The sequence below is a fragment of the Rhinopithecus roxellana genome, chromosome 19 (genome assembly GCF_007565055.1).
Source record: "Rhinopithecus roxellana isolate Shanxi Qingling chromosome 19, ASM756505v1, whole genome shotgun sequence".
Taxonomy (NCBI): Eukaryota; Metazoa; Chordata; class Mammalia; order Primates; family Cercopithecidae; genus Rhinopithecus; species Rhinopithecus roxellana.
Genome location: NC_044567.1, coordinates 24,478,746 through 24,494,676, shown reverse-complemented (window position 1 = coordinate 24,494,676; position 15,931 = coordinate 24,478,746). Strand labels below are relative to the sequence as shown.

The 15,931-nt window shown below is 46.1% G+C and overlaps 1 protein-coding gene across 7 annotated transcripts in view; it reads right to left on the bottom strand.

Moving 5' to 3' along the window:
• Positions 1–15,931, bottom strand: part of TUBD1 (tubulin delta 1) — a 33,673-nt gene that overhangs the window by 15,166 nt on the left and 2,576 nt on the right. For 4 of the 7 annotated variants that reach the window (XM_010364060.2, XM_010364063.2, XM_030923378.1 and 1 more), the window contains 4 exons: positions 11,959–12,106; positions 8,628–8,844; positions 5,852–6,083; positions 2,201–2,365 (listed from right to left, as the gene is read on the bottom strand). In XM_010364060.2, the coding sequence (XP_010362362.1) occupies positions 2,201–2,365; positions 5,852–6,083; positions 8,628–8,844; positions 11,959–12,106 (762 nt within the window). The remainder of the gene's footprint in view (positions 1–2,200; positions 2,366–5,851; positions 6,084–8,627; positions 8,845–11,958; positions 12,107–15,931) is intronic. The other 3 variants (XM_010364064.2, XM_010364065.2, XM_030923379.1) reach the window with 2 other exon arrangements.

Here is a 15,931-nt window from a genome sequence, read left to right as displayed (position 1 = left end):
CCCAGGCTGGAGAGCAGGGGCGCTATCTCGGCTCACTGCAACCTCTGCCTCCTGGGTTCAAGTGATTCTCCTGCCTCAGCCTCCTGGGTAGCTGGGATTACAGGTGTGTGCTATCACGCCTGGCTGATTTTTTGTATTTTTAGTAGAGATGGGGTTTCTACTACATCCATGTTAGCCAGGATGGTCTTGATCTCCTGACCTCGTCAGCCTCGGCCTCCCAAAGTGCTGGGATAACAAACGTGAGCCACCATGATGCGCCAGCTAATTTTTTTTAATTATTTTTTTAGAGATGGGGTCTTGGTTTGTTGCTCAAGCTGGTTTTGAACTCCTGGCCTCAAGCGATCCTCCTGCCTCAGCCTCCCAAAGTGCTGAGCTTACAGGTGTGAGCCACCACATCTGAGAAGGGATTCATTTTTTACAGAAAAGTTTGAGGATAAATTGGTGATAGGTACAGGGAATATCAACCAAATAAATATAATGATTAACAACTCCAGGAGGGAAAAATAAATTGTACACACAAAAGAACATAATCTATGTACACAGTACAAGGCTCTACTATGAATTAATATTTATATAGCAAAAGTAATACAAACATTGAAAACTGATCTAACTCCCAAGTATGTTAGGAGGAAGGATGAAGGTAAATATGAGTGTGTATGTGTATATGAGTGCGCACATACGTGTCAGTGTGTGTATATATATATATATGAATGTGGGAGTGTGTGTGTGTGTGTGTGTAGACGGGGTGTAAGATGATTCAATTCTCAATTTTCTTTTTTTTTTTGAGATGCAGTTTCACTCTTACCACCCAGGCTGGAATGCAGTGGCACTATCTCGGCTCACTGCAACCTCTGCCTCCCAGGTTCAAGCAATTCTCCTGCCTCAACTTCCTGAGTAGCTGGGATTACGGGTGCCTGCCACTATGCCTGGCTAATCTTTTTCGTATTTTTAGTAGAGAAGGGGTTTCACCATGTTGGCCAGGCTGGTCTTGAACTCCTGACCTCAGGTGATCCACCTACCTCGGCCTCCCAAAGTGCTGGGATTACAGGGATTAGCTACCATGCCCAGCCCAATTCTCAATTTTCACACTAGGAATGCAAGAGATAACAATATAAGTAAAACATTTATAACTATGGAGGCAAATTCTAGATGAAATAGCTAAAGACGTTGAAAGTAGTTTCATCTGTGTAATGGGGAGGTGTAGGATTGCTGTTTTCCTTGTCATAAATTCATATCAGACATTACTTAACTTTTTTTTTTTTTTTTTTGAGAAAGGGTCTCACTCTGTCACCCAGGCTGAAGTGCAGTGGTGTGATCACAGCTCACTGTAGCCTTGACCTCCTGGGCTCAGGTGATTCTCCCACCTCAGTCTCCCAAGTTGCTGGGAATACAGGCCCATGTCACCATGTCCAGATGATTTTTTATATTTCTGGTAGAGGGGTTTTGCCATGTTGCCCAGGCTGGTCTCGAACTCCTGGGCTCAAGCGCTTCTCCTGCCTTGACCTCCCAAAGTGCTAGGATTACAGGTATGAGCCACCATACCTGGTCCATTACTTGACCTTTTAAAAAACTGAGATATAATTGGCCGGGCATGGTGGCTCACGCCTGTAATCCCAGCACTCCGGGAGGCTGAGATGGGCAGATCACGAGGTCAGGAGATAGAGACCATCCTGGCTAACATGGTGAAACCCCCGTCTCTACTAAAAATACAAAAAATTGGCCGGGTGTGGTGATGGACGCCTGTAGTCCCAGCTACTCGGGAGGCTGAGGCAGGAGAATGGCGTGAACCCGGGAGGTGGAGGTTGCAGTGAGCCAAGATGGCGCCACTGCACTACAGCCTGGGCGACAGAGCGAGACTCAGTCTCAAAAAAAAAAAAAGTAAGATATACTTTAAATATAGTGCAATGTATGGATTTAAGTATATATTTAAGTGAGTTTTGGCTACTTGATTTTTTAAACTATATTACTTTGATTAAAAAAAAAATCTGGCACTCATTTGAAATGTCTTTTGGTAATGAAACTGTGAAGTGATTACGAAACCCTCCTAGGATGCCCTGGTGAGTTTCTGCTGGAGTCTCCCTAGCCAGAAGGAAGGACCATTATCTCAACTACTCCAAGCCAGTATATAGTCTCAATATAGAGACTCCAGGACGGACATTTTTTCTAGCTTGTGGGCTGCATATTTTGGACTACTCTTTACCTTCTTCCATCTTTGCATTAGAAATGAGCATCTGTCTCAAATGCTTGAGGAGGCCAGCCCAAGTAAATGTACTGTATGCCAATGAATTCTCAGACATGTGAGGAACGTTACGAACACTCAGCATCTTGAATTCAGGATGGGGAACTAAATGCTCCATTAAGTCTCCTGTAAAGAAAAAAAAATCTGAACTAATTTTTTTTATTCCACATTGTTGCCAATGGTCTATATAAAACCATGATTTGAAGGTTTTCTGGACCAAATGTTTTTTTATCTTCTTAGACCAGAATTATTTAATGTTTAATATGAATACAATTTCAGAGATAATGTCTATTACACACCACCTCTTCGCTTCATTTTAGCACCGACTTGAGCATGAGTGAGAAAATACACTTTGCCAAAAAGCAAACTACAATTTAGAAGCTGAATAACTGTAAATGTGAATGAAATATTTAGGTAAACTCCAGGAAAACAAAGTAAACATGAGAACTGATACGCTTTTCTTGTCATTCTATGTTCACTAAATATTGTTCTAGTCTTTTTTTTTTCTTTTTTTTTTTTTGAGACGGAGTCTCGCTCTGATGCCCGGGCTGGAGTGCAGTGACCGGATCTCGGCTCACTGCAAGCTCCGCCTCCCAGGTTCCCGCCATTCTCCTGCCTCAGCCTCCCGAGTAGCTGGGACTACAGGCGCCGCCACCTCACCCGGCTAGCTTTTTGTATTTTTTTTGGTAGAGACGGGGTTTCACCGTGTTAGCCAGGATGGTCTCGATCTCCTAACCTCGTGTTCCGCCCGTCTCGGCCTCCCAAAGTGCTGGGATTACAGGCTTGAGCCACCGCGCCCGGCCTGAGACCGAGTCTTATTTTGTCGCCAGGCTGGAGTGCAGTGGCCTGATCTCAGCTCACTGCAACCTCCGCCTCCCGGGTTCACACCATTCTCCTGCCTCAGCCTCCTGAGTAGCTGGGACTACAGGCACCCGCCACCACGCCCAGCTAATTTTTTGTACTTTAGTAGAGATAGGGTTTCACCATGGTGGCCAGGATGGTCTCCATCCCCTGATCTCGTGATCCACCTGCCTCGGCCTCCCAAAGTGCCCGGATTACAGGTGTGAGCCACCGCGCCTGGCTCAAGATTTTTACATTACAATATTGTATCTGTTAATCAAAACCTGTTAATATGAAAGTTAATATGAGCCAGGTGCGGTGGCTCACGCCTGTAATCCCAGAACTTTTGGAGGCTGAGGTGGGGAGATCATGAGGTCAGGAGTTTAAGGCCAGCCTGGCTGACATGGTGAAACACCATTTCTACTAAAAATATGAAAATTAGCCAGGTGTGGTGGCGGGCACCTGTAATCCCAGCTACTCAGGAGGCTGAAGCAGGAGAATCGCTTTTTTTTTTTCTTTTTTTTCTTTTTAGACAGTGCTTTGTTCTGTTGTCCAGACTGGAGCAGTGGCACAATCAAAGCTCTGCAACCTTGAACTCCTGGGCTTAAGTGACAGCCCCATCTCAGCTTCCCTAGTAGCTGAGATTACAGGTGCGCACCACAATGCCTGTTTTTTTTTTTGTTGGGGGAACGGAGTTTTGCTCTTATTGCTCAGGCTGGAGTGCAGTGGCGTGATATTGGCTCACTGCAATCTCCCCCTCCCAGGTTCAAGCAATTCTCCTGCCTCAGCCTCCCAAGTAGCTGGGATTACAGGCATGTGCCACTACACTCAGCTAATTTTTTATTTTTAGTAGAGACAGGTTTCTCCATGTTGGTTAGGCTGGTCTCGAACTCCCAACCTGAGGTGATCTGCCCATCTTGGCCTCCCAAAGTGTTGGGATTACAGGCATGAGCCACCACACCCGGCCACTTTTTAAATTCTTAGTAGAGATGAAGTCTTGCTACACTGCCCAGGCTGGCTTCGAACTCCTGGCCTCAAGTGATCTTCCCACTCTGGCCTCCTAAAGCACTAGGATTACAGAAGTGAGCCATGGTGCCCGGCCAATGCATGAATTATTAACTGTTGCAATCTGCTCTCCCTTCCAGCTTTCTTGTTCAGCTACTCTTACCTTAACCATTGTGTGTGTGTGTGTTTTTTTTTTTTTTTAAACAGAGTCTCGCTCTGTCGCCCAGGCTGGAGTGCAGTGGTGTAATCTCAGCTGACTGCAACCTCTGCCTCCCGGGTTCAAGCGATTCTCCCGCCTCAGTCTTCTGAGTAGCTAGGATTATAGGCACCCACCACCATGCCTGGCTAATTTTTGTATGTTTTGTAGAGCCAGGGTTTCAACATATTGGCCAGGCTGGTCTCAAACTTCTGACCTCAGGTGATCCGCCCACCTCAGCCTCCCAGCGTGCTGGGATACAGGCGTAAGCCACCCTGCCTGGCCACCTTAACCATTCTTAAACCTCCTTGAGACCTTAATCCACGGAGTGCCTGCCTTTCAATCAGTCTTCCTCTTTCTGGCAAAATCCCAGTCTTGGGCCAACCCCACTCCTCACCTTCTGTCAGAGCACAACTATGGAAAGTCACGCCACATGGCAGACTCAGACCTCTTTGAATTCCCAATCTCCACACACTATGGTGACGCCCACATTGACAACTCTGGATGAGACGGGAAACCTCAGGAAGGTTCTGAAAAGAGGAGCAACAGGATCTGACTTACGCTTTTAAAAACTGCAAAGCAGGCCGGGCGCGGTGGCTCAAGCCTGTAATCCCAGCACTTTGGGAGGCCGAGACAGGCGGATCACAAGGTCAGGAGATCGAGACCATCCTGGCTAACATGGTGAAACCCCGTCTCTGCTAAAAAATACAAAAAACGAGCCGGGCGAGGTGGCGGGCGTCTGTAGTCCCCGCTACTCGGGAGGCTGAGGCAGGAGAATGGCGTAAACCCGGGAGGCGGGGCTTGCAGTGAGCTGAGATCCAGCCACTGCACTCCAGCCTGGGCGACAGAGCAAGACTCCGTCTCAAAAAAAAATAAATAAATAAAATAAATAAAAAAAATAAAAAACTGCAAAGCCAGAGTTCAGTCTGGCTGCCATACTTAAGAAAAGGCTAGGGCTGGGTGCAGTGGCTCACGCCTGTAATGTCAGCACTTTGGGAGGCCGAGACGGGCGGATCATTTGAGATCAGGAATTTGAGACCAGCCTGGCCAATATGGTGAAACTCCGTCTCTACTAAAAATACAAAAATCAGTTGGGCATGGTAGCATGTGCCTGTAGTGTAGTCCCAGCTACTCAGGAGGCTAAGATAGGAAAATTGCTTGAACCTAGGAGGCAGAGGTTGCAGTGAGTCAAGATTGCACCACTGCACTCCAGCCTGGGCAACACAGCAAGACTCTGTCTCAAAAAAAAAAAAAAAGAAAAATCACTGACTTGTACACTTTAAATGGGTGAACTGCATGCTAGGTGAGTTATATCTCAATGTGGTTTCTATTAAAAAAAGAAAAAGAGAGAAAGAATCCTGAAGAAGAGCAGTGGATACCCACTGCCCTTTAGCAACTTCTCAAAGTTTTTCAATAAGACAATTCAGAGAACTAAGCAGATGTGAAGAAAGGGTTTTGAGATAAGCAAGACTTAAGTGTATCTTCAGGTAGAGGAGGAGACAGAAAGAATAAACTTTGAAGCTTTCAGAACATAAGGCTTTCCTATAATTAACATATAGAGGGACAAATACCTAGTGGATTTCGTCTGTAGTGAAATGAGCTTTCTGCAGAATAAGTAGGCTGGAACACACTTCCCAGCTGATGTGCGAGGACTTGATTGATATCACTAAAGGAGATCTGCTTGATATTCATCAGTTTTGCACAGATCTTATGGACGGCATCATTCTCATGAACAAGGAGGGCGTCTGAAGATCGGTACAAGTGAGAAAGTGTCAAAATGGAGTTGTAGTTTTGAACAATAACCTGGAGGGGAAAAGGTCAGAAAAAAGAAAGGTAGGAGAGAACAATGGTTAAGATTACAGATTCTCAAGGCATCCTGGCTGGGTTCAAATCCAGGCTCTGTCACTTTCTAGCTGTATGATCTTGGACAAGTTTTTTAATCTATGCTCGGTTTCCCTTTTTTTTTTTGAGACAGAGACTCGCTCTGTCACCCAGGCTGGAGTACAGTGGCACCATCTCTGCTCACTGCAACCTCGGCCACTCGGTTCGAGATTCTTGTGTCTTAGCCCCCTGAGCAGCTGGAATTACAGGCTTGTGCCACCATGCCCAGCTAATTTTTGTGTTTTTAGTAGAGACAGTGTTTCACCATGTTGGCCAGGCTGGTCTCAAACTCCTGGCCTCAAGTGATCTACCTGCCTTGTCCTCCTAAAGTGCTGGGATTATAGGCATGAGCCACTGCGCCCAGACAGTTTCCTCATTTGTAATGGCTTCCTAGAACTGTAAGGATTAATGACACAATGCAAGTTAAACACAGAACAATGCCTTGTATGGGCACAACAAAAATTGGCCATTATTTTCATACTTATTTCCTACTTCATTTCTTGTAGTGACTTCTCGCCTGATTTGTTTCTTCAACTAGGTTAATCAACAGGAAACTGGCTTATATAGAAATTTTCAAGCTGGGCCCGGTGGCTCACACCTGTAATCCCAACACTTTGGGAGGCTGAGGTGGGTGGATCACCTGACGTCGAGAGTTCGAGACCAGCCTGACCAACATTGAAAACCCCTGTCTCTACTAAAAATACAAAATTAACCGGGCGTGGTGGCGTGCAGCTGTAATCCCAGCTACTCGGGAGGCTGATGCAGGAGAATCACTTGAACCAGGGAGGCGGAGGTTGCGGTGAGCCGAGATCGCGCTACTGCACTCCAGCCTAGGCAACAAGAGCAAAACTCTGTTTCAAAAAAAAAAAAAGACATTTTCTCCCAATGTGAAGAAATAAAAATTACTTGAAGGTGGCAATGGCACCATGAATCCCAACATGAGGTCAAGATGTCTTCTTTATATACTGGAGTAAGAGAGACATTCTCAGGAATCGGATCCTGAGAGAAGAAGCACAATCACCTTCTCTGACTTTTTATTTGAGACAAAGTCTTGTTCTGTCGCCCAGGCTGGAGTGCAGTGACATGATCTTGGCTCAATGCAACCTCCGCTTCACAGGTTCAAGCGATTCTCCTGCCTCAGCCTCTCAAGTAGCTGGGACAATAGGCAGGAGCCAAAACGCCTGGCTAAGTATTGTATTTGTAGTAGAGATGGGGTTTCGCCATGTTGGCCAGGCTGGTCTCCAACTCCTGGCCTCAAATGATCTGTCCACCTCAGCCTCCCAAAGTGCTGGGATTATAGACATGAGCTCCCCGGCCTGGCCATTCTCTGAAAAAAATTTTTTTTTTTTTTTTTTTGAGACGGAATCTCGCTCTGTCGCCCAGGCTGGAGTGCAGTGGCGTGATCTCGACTCACTGCAAGCTCCGCCTCCCGGGTTCACGCCATTCTCCTGCCTCAGCCTCCCGAGTAGCTGGGACTACAGGCGCCTGCACCACGCCCGGCTAATTTTTTGTAGTTTTAGTAGAAATGGGGTTTCACTGTGTTAGCCAAGATGGTCTCAATCTCCTGACTTCGTGATCCGCCCACCTCGGCCTCCCAAAGTGCTGGGATTACAGGCGTGAGCCACCGCGCCCGGCCAAAAAATATTATTTTTTAAGAAGTCTTGCTCTTGTCACCCAGGCTGGAGTGTAGTGGCATGATCTCGGCTCACTGGAACCTCTGCCTCCCGGGTTCAAGAGATTCTCCTGCCTCAGCCTCCGAGTACCTGGGACTACAGGTGTGTGCCACCACAGCCAGCTAATTATTGTACTTCTAGTACAGATGGTGTTTCTCCATGTTGGTCAGAGTGATTTCGAACTCCTGACCTCAGGAGATCCACCCACCTTGGCCTCCCAAAGTGCTGGGATTACAGGCGTGAACCACTGCGTCCAGCCATTCTCTAAAAAAAATTTTTTTTTTGAGATGTAATCTCGCTCTGTTGTTAGGCTGGAGTGCAGTAGCACGATCTCGGCTCACTACAGCCTCTGCCTCCCAGGTTCAAGCGAATCTCCTGTCTCAACCTCCGAAGTAGCTGAGACTACAGGCCTGTGCCACCATGCCCAGCTAATTTTTGTATTTTTAGTACAGACAGGGTTTCACCATGTTGGCCAGGATGGTCTCGATCTCTTGACTTCCTGATCTGCCCGCCTTGGCCTCCCAAAGTGCTGGGATTACAGGCGTGAGCCACTACGCCTGGCCTCTCTGAAATTTTTAAAAACAAGGATACCCCATCTGTTTGGAAAAGTTTAAGCGAAGATATATATATACACCATATATAATATGGTACTCATGAAAGTACCATATTATATAACCATTCTGGAAGCCGTAACTTAACATTTCCAATGAAAGGGTGAGAGCAATCTTTTACCCACATTTATTTCTATTGCAAAGAACATAATACATAAACTTTTCAATTAACATGTTCATACCTCACCAGTTCCATAAGGCCAAATAATCTGATTCATTTTCAATGAGTTTGAGTACTGATCTTGTAAATTCTGTGTAACAAAAGCTCCTATTCCTGATCCTGTGCCCCCGGCCATACTCATTATGATGAAAAAACCACTGAAAGAGTCACATTTCTCCACTTCCTTCCGGATTAGGTTCATTATAGATTCTTCGTGCCTGGGTCCATGAACAGAGTAACTATGCAATGGCAAAAGAAACAAACACAAACACTTTTCAATTTAACCACAGATATGTGATGCAGAGGGACAGATACAGGATAGACAGGGTTTTTCAAAACTATGGAAGTGAAGGAACTATTATGAAAGGTACAGGTATCCTAATTGACAAAATTTTAAATACATAAGTTGAATATATTTAACCCACTTATGCCTAGTGTTCCATTATTGGAACGCTAAGCATGTGGGAGTTATTTATAACCTATTGCTCAAGGTCATTGCTAAGGTCTGATTTTTCACTCATGCAAAAAGTTAAAAAATTGCAACCTCTGGCATAAATGGGTTAGCAGGTGAACAGGACTGCTAGCAGAGGGAATTTACAGAGTATAGAAAGTTCTCTTTATTTTTGAGATTTTAATCAGATACTTTAATATTTGGGGTTTTCATAGTTGTACTTATTTTGGGGGTACATGTGATATTTGGGTAAGTGTACACATGTGTAATGATCAAATCAGGGTAAATGGGATATCTATCACCTCAAACATTTATCTTTTCTATGTGTTGGGAACATTACAATTCTTCTCCTTTAGCTATTTTTTTTTTTCTGAGACAGAGTTTCACTCGTCACTGGGGCTGCAGTACAATGGCGCGATCTTGGCTCACTCCCACTCCTGGGTTCGAGAGATTCTTCTGTCTCAGCCTCCCGAATAGCTGGGATTACAGGTGCCCGAACCACACCAAAAGAAAAATAATAATTTTTGTATTTTTAGTAGAGACGGGGTTTCACCATGTTGGCCAGGCTGGTCTCAAACTCCTGAACTCAGGTGATCAGCCTGCCTCGACCTCCCAAAGTGCTAAGATTATAGGTGTGAGCCACTGCGCCTGGCTACTTTTACTATTTTGATATATACAATAAATTATTAACTATAATTTCCTTACTGTATTATTGAATACTAGAGTGTATTGCTTCTATCTAACTGTATTTTTGTACCCATTAGCAACTTTTTTTTTTTTTTTTAAAAACAGGGTCTTACTATGCTGCCCAGCCTGGTTGTGAACTCCTGGCCTCAAGCAATTCTCCTGCCTCAGTCTCCCAAATTGCTGGAATTACAGGCATGAGCCACTGTGTCCAGTGAGCAACTTCTTTTAACCTTCCTCCAAAAGTTTTCTTTTGTAGGCTAAGGGTATTCCTTTTCTCCTTTTTTATTTTGTTTTTGTGTCTTTTGAGATGGAGTCTCACTCTGTCACCCAGGCTGGGGTGCAGTGGCACCATTTCGGCTCACTGCAACCTCTGCCTCCCAGGTTCAAGTGATTCTCCCACCTCAGTCTCCTGAGTAGCTGGGATTACAGGCGAGCGCCACCACACCTGGCTAATTTTTGTATTTTTAGTACAGACAGGATTTCACCATGTTGGCCAGGCTGGTTTCAAACTCCTGACCTGAAGTGATCTGCCTGCCTCAGCCTCCCAAAATGTTGGGATTACAGGTATCAGCCATGGCGCCTGGCACCCCTCACCCCACCTCTTTTCTCCTTTTTGAGTTAGGGTCTTTTTCCATCACCCAGCCTGGAGTGAAATGTGAAGTGCAGTGACACAATCACAGCTCACTACAGCCTTGCCTTGACTTCTCAGGCTCAAAAAATTCTCCCATCTCAGCCTCCTAAGTAACTAGAACTACAAACGCATGCAACCATCCCTGGCTAATTTTTTTTATTGAGATGCAGTCTTGCCCTGTTGGCCAGGCTGGAGGGCTGTGGCATGATCTCTGCTCACTGAAACCTCTGCCACTTGGGTTCAAGTGATTCTCCTGCCTCAGCTTCCCAATTAGCTGGGACCACAGACGCAGTCCAGCACGCCCAGCTAATTTTTGTATTTTTAGTAGAGACGGTTTCACCATGTTGGCCAGGCTGGTCTCAAACTTCTGACCTCAAGTGATCCACCCGCCTCGGCCTCCCAAACTACTGGGATCACAGGCAAGAGCCACCATACCCAGCCGCCCGGCTAATTTCTTTTTTTTTTTGAGGCAGATTCTCACTCTGTTGCCCAAGCTGGAGTGCCGTGGCGTGATCTCGGCTCACTGCAACCTCTGCCTCCCGGGTTCAAGTGATTCTTCTGCCTTAGCCTCCCAAGAAGCTAAGACCATAGGCGCAGGCCACCACACCCATCTAATTTTTTAATTTAAAACATTATTTTTTATTTTTTGAGATGGAGTTTTGTTCTTGTTGCCCAGGCTGGAGTACAATGGCATGACCTGGGCTCACCACAACCTCCGCCTCCTGGGTTCAAGCGATTCTCCTGCCTCAGCCTCCTGAGTAGATGGGATGGTGTCCGCCACCACGCCCAGCTAATTCTTTTTTTTTTTTTTTTTTTTGAGATGGAGTCTTGCTCTGTCGCCCGGGCTGGAGTGCAGTGGCCGGATCTCAGCACACTGCAAGCTCCGCCTCCCACGTTTTTTTTTTTTTTTTTTTTTTTTTTTTTTTTTTTTTTTTTGAGACGGAGTCTTGCTCTGCCACCCAGGCTGGAGTGCAGTGGCCGGATCTCAGCTCACTGCAAGCTCCGCCTCCCGGGTTCACGCCATTCTCCTGTCTCAGCCTCCCGAGTAGCTGGGACTACAGGCGCCCGCCTCATCGCCCGGCTAGTTTTTTTTTGTATTTTTTTTAGTAGAGACGGGGTTTCACCGTATTAGCCAGGATGGTCTCGATCTCCTGACCTCATGATCCACCCGTCTCGGCCTCCCAAAGTGCTGGGATTACAGGCTTGAGCCACCGCGCCCGGCCAAGCCTCCCACGTTTTACACCATTCTCCTGCCTCAGCCTCCGGAGTAGCTGGGACTACAGGCGCCCGACACCTCGCCCGGCTAGTTTTTTTTTTGTATTTTTTAGTAGAGACGGGGTTTCACCATGTTAGCCAGGATGGTCTCGATCTCCTGACCTCGTGATCCGCCCGTCTCGGCCTCACAAAGTGCTGGGATTACAGGCTTGAGCCACCGCGCCCGGCCTGTAAAATCAAATTCTAAATCTAAAACAGCAATTTCAAGATTATGTGCTTGGTATATCAACTGTACAGTTCTAACTTCGCTATCTATTAACCGACTGTGTAGCTGTCACTAAATTGAAAATCACAAGGAATTATTCTTACCCATATGCCCAGTTGTTTCCAGAACCTTGTTTTTGACAGAAGCATGCATGTTGACCATATTTCCATCGGCCAGACTGGGCAGCCTTTGACAGTGTTTGATTGATAACTTTGGGTTCCATATCAACAAGAACAGCCCGGGCAACTGGAACTAGAGGGGGAAAACAAAAACAAAAACAAAAACATCAAAAGAAAAAATATTTCTTACATCTTATTTAGGTAATTCAGAGCATAAGTGTCCAAATACAAAAAAAAAAAAAAAAAAAAAAAAATTCCAGGGGTTGGAGATAGAAAGATCTGCCATACTGCTTAGAAATCCCAGTGGGCAGCAGCAGGCATATGTAGATGTTCACCAAGCCCAGCATTTGCTAAGCAGGCTGAATCAGTGCGGGCCTAAAAGAATACCTGGATCAGATTAGCCGGACGTGGCGGCACGTAACTGTAAATCCCAGCTACTTGGAAGGCTGAGGCAGGAGAATAGCTTGAAACTGGGAGGTGGAGGTTGCACTGAGCCAAGGTTGCACCACTGAACTCCAGCATGGGCAAAAGAGTGAGACTCTGTCTCAAAAAAAAAAAAAAAAAAGAAAAAAATAAGAGTACCTGGGTCAAGACTACAAACATACGCTGAATGCTTATGATGTGCCACGGGCTGTGCTGGGAATACGGAGATGAAGACATCAAACTAGCCTTAGAAAGGGCAGGTGGGAGGCTGGGCGTGGTGCCTCATGCCTGTAATCCCAGCACTTTGGGAGGCTGAGGCAGGTGGATCATTTGAGGCCAGGAATTAGAGACCAGTCTGGCCATCACAGTGAAACCCTGACTCTACTAAAAATACAAAATTGGCCGGGTGCGGTGGCACACGCCTGTAATCCCAGCACTTTGGGAGGCTGAGGCGGGTGGATCACCTGAGGTCAGGAGTTCAAGACCAGATTGGCCAACATGGTGAAACCCTGTCTCTACTAAAAATACAAAAAATTAGCTGGACGTGGTGGCAGGCTCCTGTAATCCCAGCTACTTGGGAGGCTGAGGCAGGAGAATTGCTTGATCCTGGGAGGCGGAGGTTGCAGTGAGCCAAGATTGTGCCACTGCACTCCAGCCTGAGCAATAAAAGCAAAACACCATCTCAAAACAAACAAACAAACAAAAAACAAAATTAGCCAGACTTGGTGGCATGTGCCTCTAATCCCAGCTACTCAGGAGGCTGAGGCATGAGAATTGCTTGAATCTAGGAGACAGAGGTTGTAGTGAGCTGAGATCATGCCTCTGTACTCGAGCTTGGGTAAGAGTGAGACTCCGTCTCAAAAAAAAAAAAAAAAGACTTGTGGGAAAGATAAATACATCAACACTTAATCACACTGCAACATGATATGACCAAACAAATCCACACCAAAGGAGCATCATATTTGGAGGTACAAAATTCCATGGGTACAACATCCAGCTCAGAACTGTTGGAGCAGAGGATGGAGAAGGATAGGGTAGAAGTGATAGATGCGGATGAAAAGCAGGTAGGGCTCAATCTTGGAAATCTTTATAGGCAATGCTAGAAAAGCTTGAACTTTATCTTTTAGGCCACGATAAACCACCGCAACTTTTTTTTTTTTTTTTTTTTTTGAGACAGAGTCTTGCTCTGTTGCCCAGGCTGGAGTGCAGTGGCGTGAACTCGGCTCACTGCAAGCTCCGCCTCCTGGGTTCACGCCATTCTCCTGCCCCAGCCTCCTGAGTAGCTGGGACTACAGGCACCCACCACCACACCCAGCTAATTTTTTTGTCTTTTTTAGTAGAGACGGGGTTTCACCATGTTAGCCAGGATGGTCTCGATCTCCTGACCTTGTGATCCACCCGCCTCGGCCTCCCAAAGTGCTGGGATTACAGGCGTGAGCCACTGCACCCGGCCAACCACCAAAATTTTTCAAGCAGGCGAGGAATAGTTAGATGTCTGTTGATCATAATTCACTGCAGCCTCAAACTCTTGAGCTCAAGCACTTCTCCCACTTTGGCCTTCCAAGTAGCTGGGACTTCAGGTGTGTGTCATTACACCTAACTAATTTTCATATTTTGTTTTGTAGAGACAGAATCTTGCTCTATTGCCCAGGCTGGTCTTGAATTCCTGGCCTCAAGCGATCCTCCTACCTTGGCCTCCCAAAACACTGGAATTACAGTGAGCCACTGTGCCCAGCTGTTACATGTCTTTTTAAACACAGCAATATAGAGGATGGATGTGATAGACAGTAGACTCCAGGCAAGGAATCCTAAAAGGAGTGTCTTGAGACAGTCCAGGTAAGAAAGAACAAAAGCCAGACTAAAGCAATGTCAATGAAGGTGGCAAGGGAAGAACAGTCAAGGAGTATATAGGAGGTCAAATAAGTAGATATTGTTTGATGGTATGTATGCAGCAAGAGCATAAGGAACGATAATGAATGCCTTGGGTATAGAAATGTTGAGTTTGAGGTTCATACAAGAGATGTGGGTGGAGATATTCACTAATCTGTCTAGAGCTTGTAAGAGAGGCTGGGCTAGAGGGCTGAAAGTCACAGGTGTAATAAATGTAGCAAACTATGAGAGGGACTGAAATTGCCCAGAGAGAACTATGCAAGTGAGGACAGGGGAGATACAACAACTGGAGAAGAAAAGTGGGGTGACTAGGAGAAGGAGGTTCAAGGAGAGAGGTTTTTTTTTTTTTTGAGACAGAGTTTCACTCGTCGCCTAAGCTGGAGTGCAATGGCGCAATCTCCACCTCCCGGGTTCAAGCGATTCTCCTGCTTCAGCCTCCCAAGTAGCTGGGATTACAGGCACGCACCACTATGCTAGGCTACTTTTTGTATTTTTAGTAGAGATGGGGTTTCACCATATTGGCCAAGCTGGTCTCGAACTCCTGACCTCAGGTGATTCACCTGCCTCGGCCTCCCAAAGGGCTGGGATTACAGGGGTGAGCCACTGCACCTGGTCTTTTTTTTTTTTTTTTTTTGAGACGGTGTCTCACTCTATTTCCCAGGCTGGAGTACAGTGGTGAGATCTCGGCTCAATGCAACCCCCCTCCCGGGTTCAAGTGATTCTCCTGCCTCAGCCTCCGAATAGCTGGGATTACAGCCATGCGCCACCACACCTGGCTAATTTTTGTATTTTTCGTTGAAATAGGATTTTACCCTGTTGGCCAGGCTGGTCTCTAACTCCTGACCTCAAGTGATCTGCCTGCCTCGACCTCCCAAAGTGCTGGGATTATAGGTGTGAGCCACTGTGCCCGGTTGGAAAGAGTTTTTATATGTTACTTTTATCAAACGCAGTAGAGAAGTAAAGTGAATTAAGAAAACAAAAAGAGGCTGGGCGTGGTGGCTCATGCCTGTAATCCCAGCACTTTGGGAGGCCAAGGTGGGCAGATCATTTGAGGTCAGGAGTTTGAGACCAGTCTGACCAACACGATAAAACACTGTCTCTACTAAAAATACAAAAAAATTAGTTGGGTGTGGTGGCGCATGCCTGTAGTCCCAGCTACTCAGGAGGCTGAGGCAGGAGAATTGCTTCAACCTGGTAGTCAGAGGTTGCAGTGAGTCGAGATCATACCACTGCACTCCAGTCTGGGTGACAGAGCTAGACTCTGTCTTAAAAAAAAAAAAAAAAGAAAAAGAAAGAAAGAAAGAAAAAAGAAAGAGAGCCTGTAATCCGAGCACTTTGGGAGGCCAAGGCAGGCGGATCACTTGATATCAGGCGTTCGAGACCAGCCTGGCCAACGTGGCAAAACCCTGTCTCTACTAAAAATACAAAAATTAGCCAGACATGGTCGTAGGCACCTGTAATTCCAGCTACTTGGGAGGCTGTGGCAGGAGAATTGCTTGAACACAGGAGACGGAGGTTACAGTGAACCAAGATCACGCCACTGCACTCCAGCCTGGGTGACAGAGCGAGACTCTCTCAAAAAAAAAAAAAAAAAAAAAAGAGAGAGAAAAGAAAGAGCCAGGCATGGTAGCATGCACCTGTACTC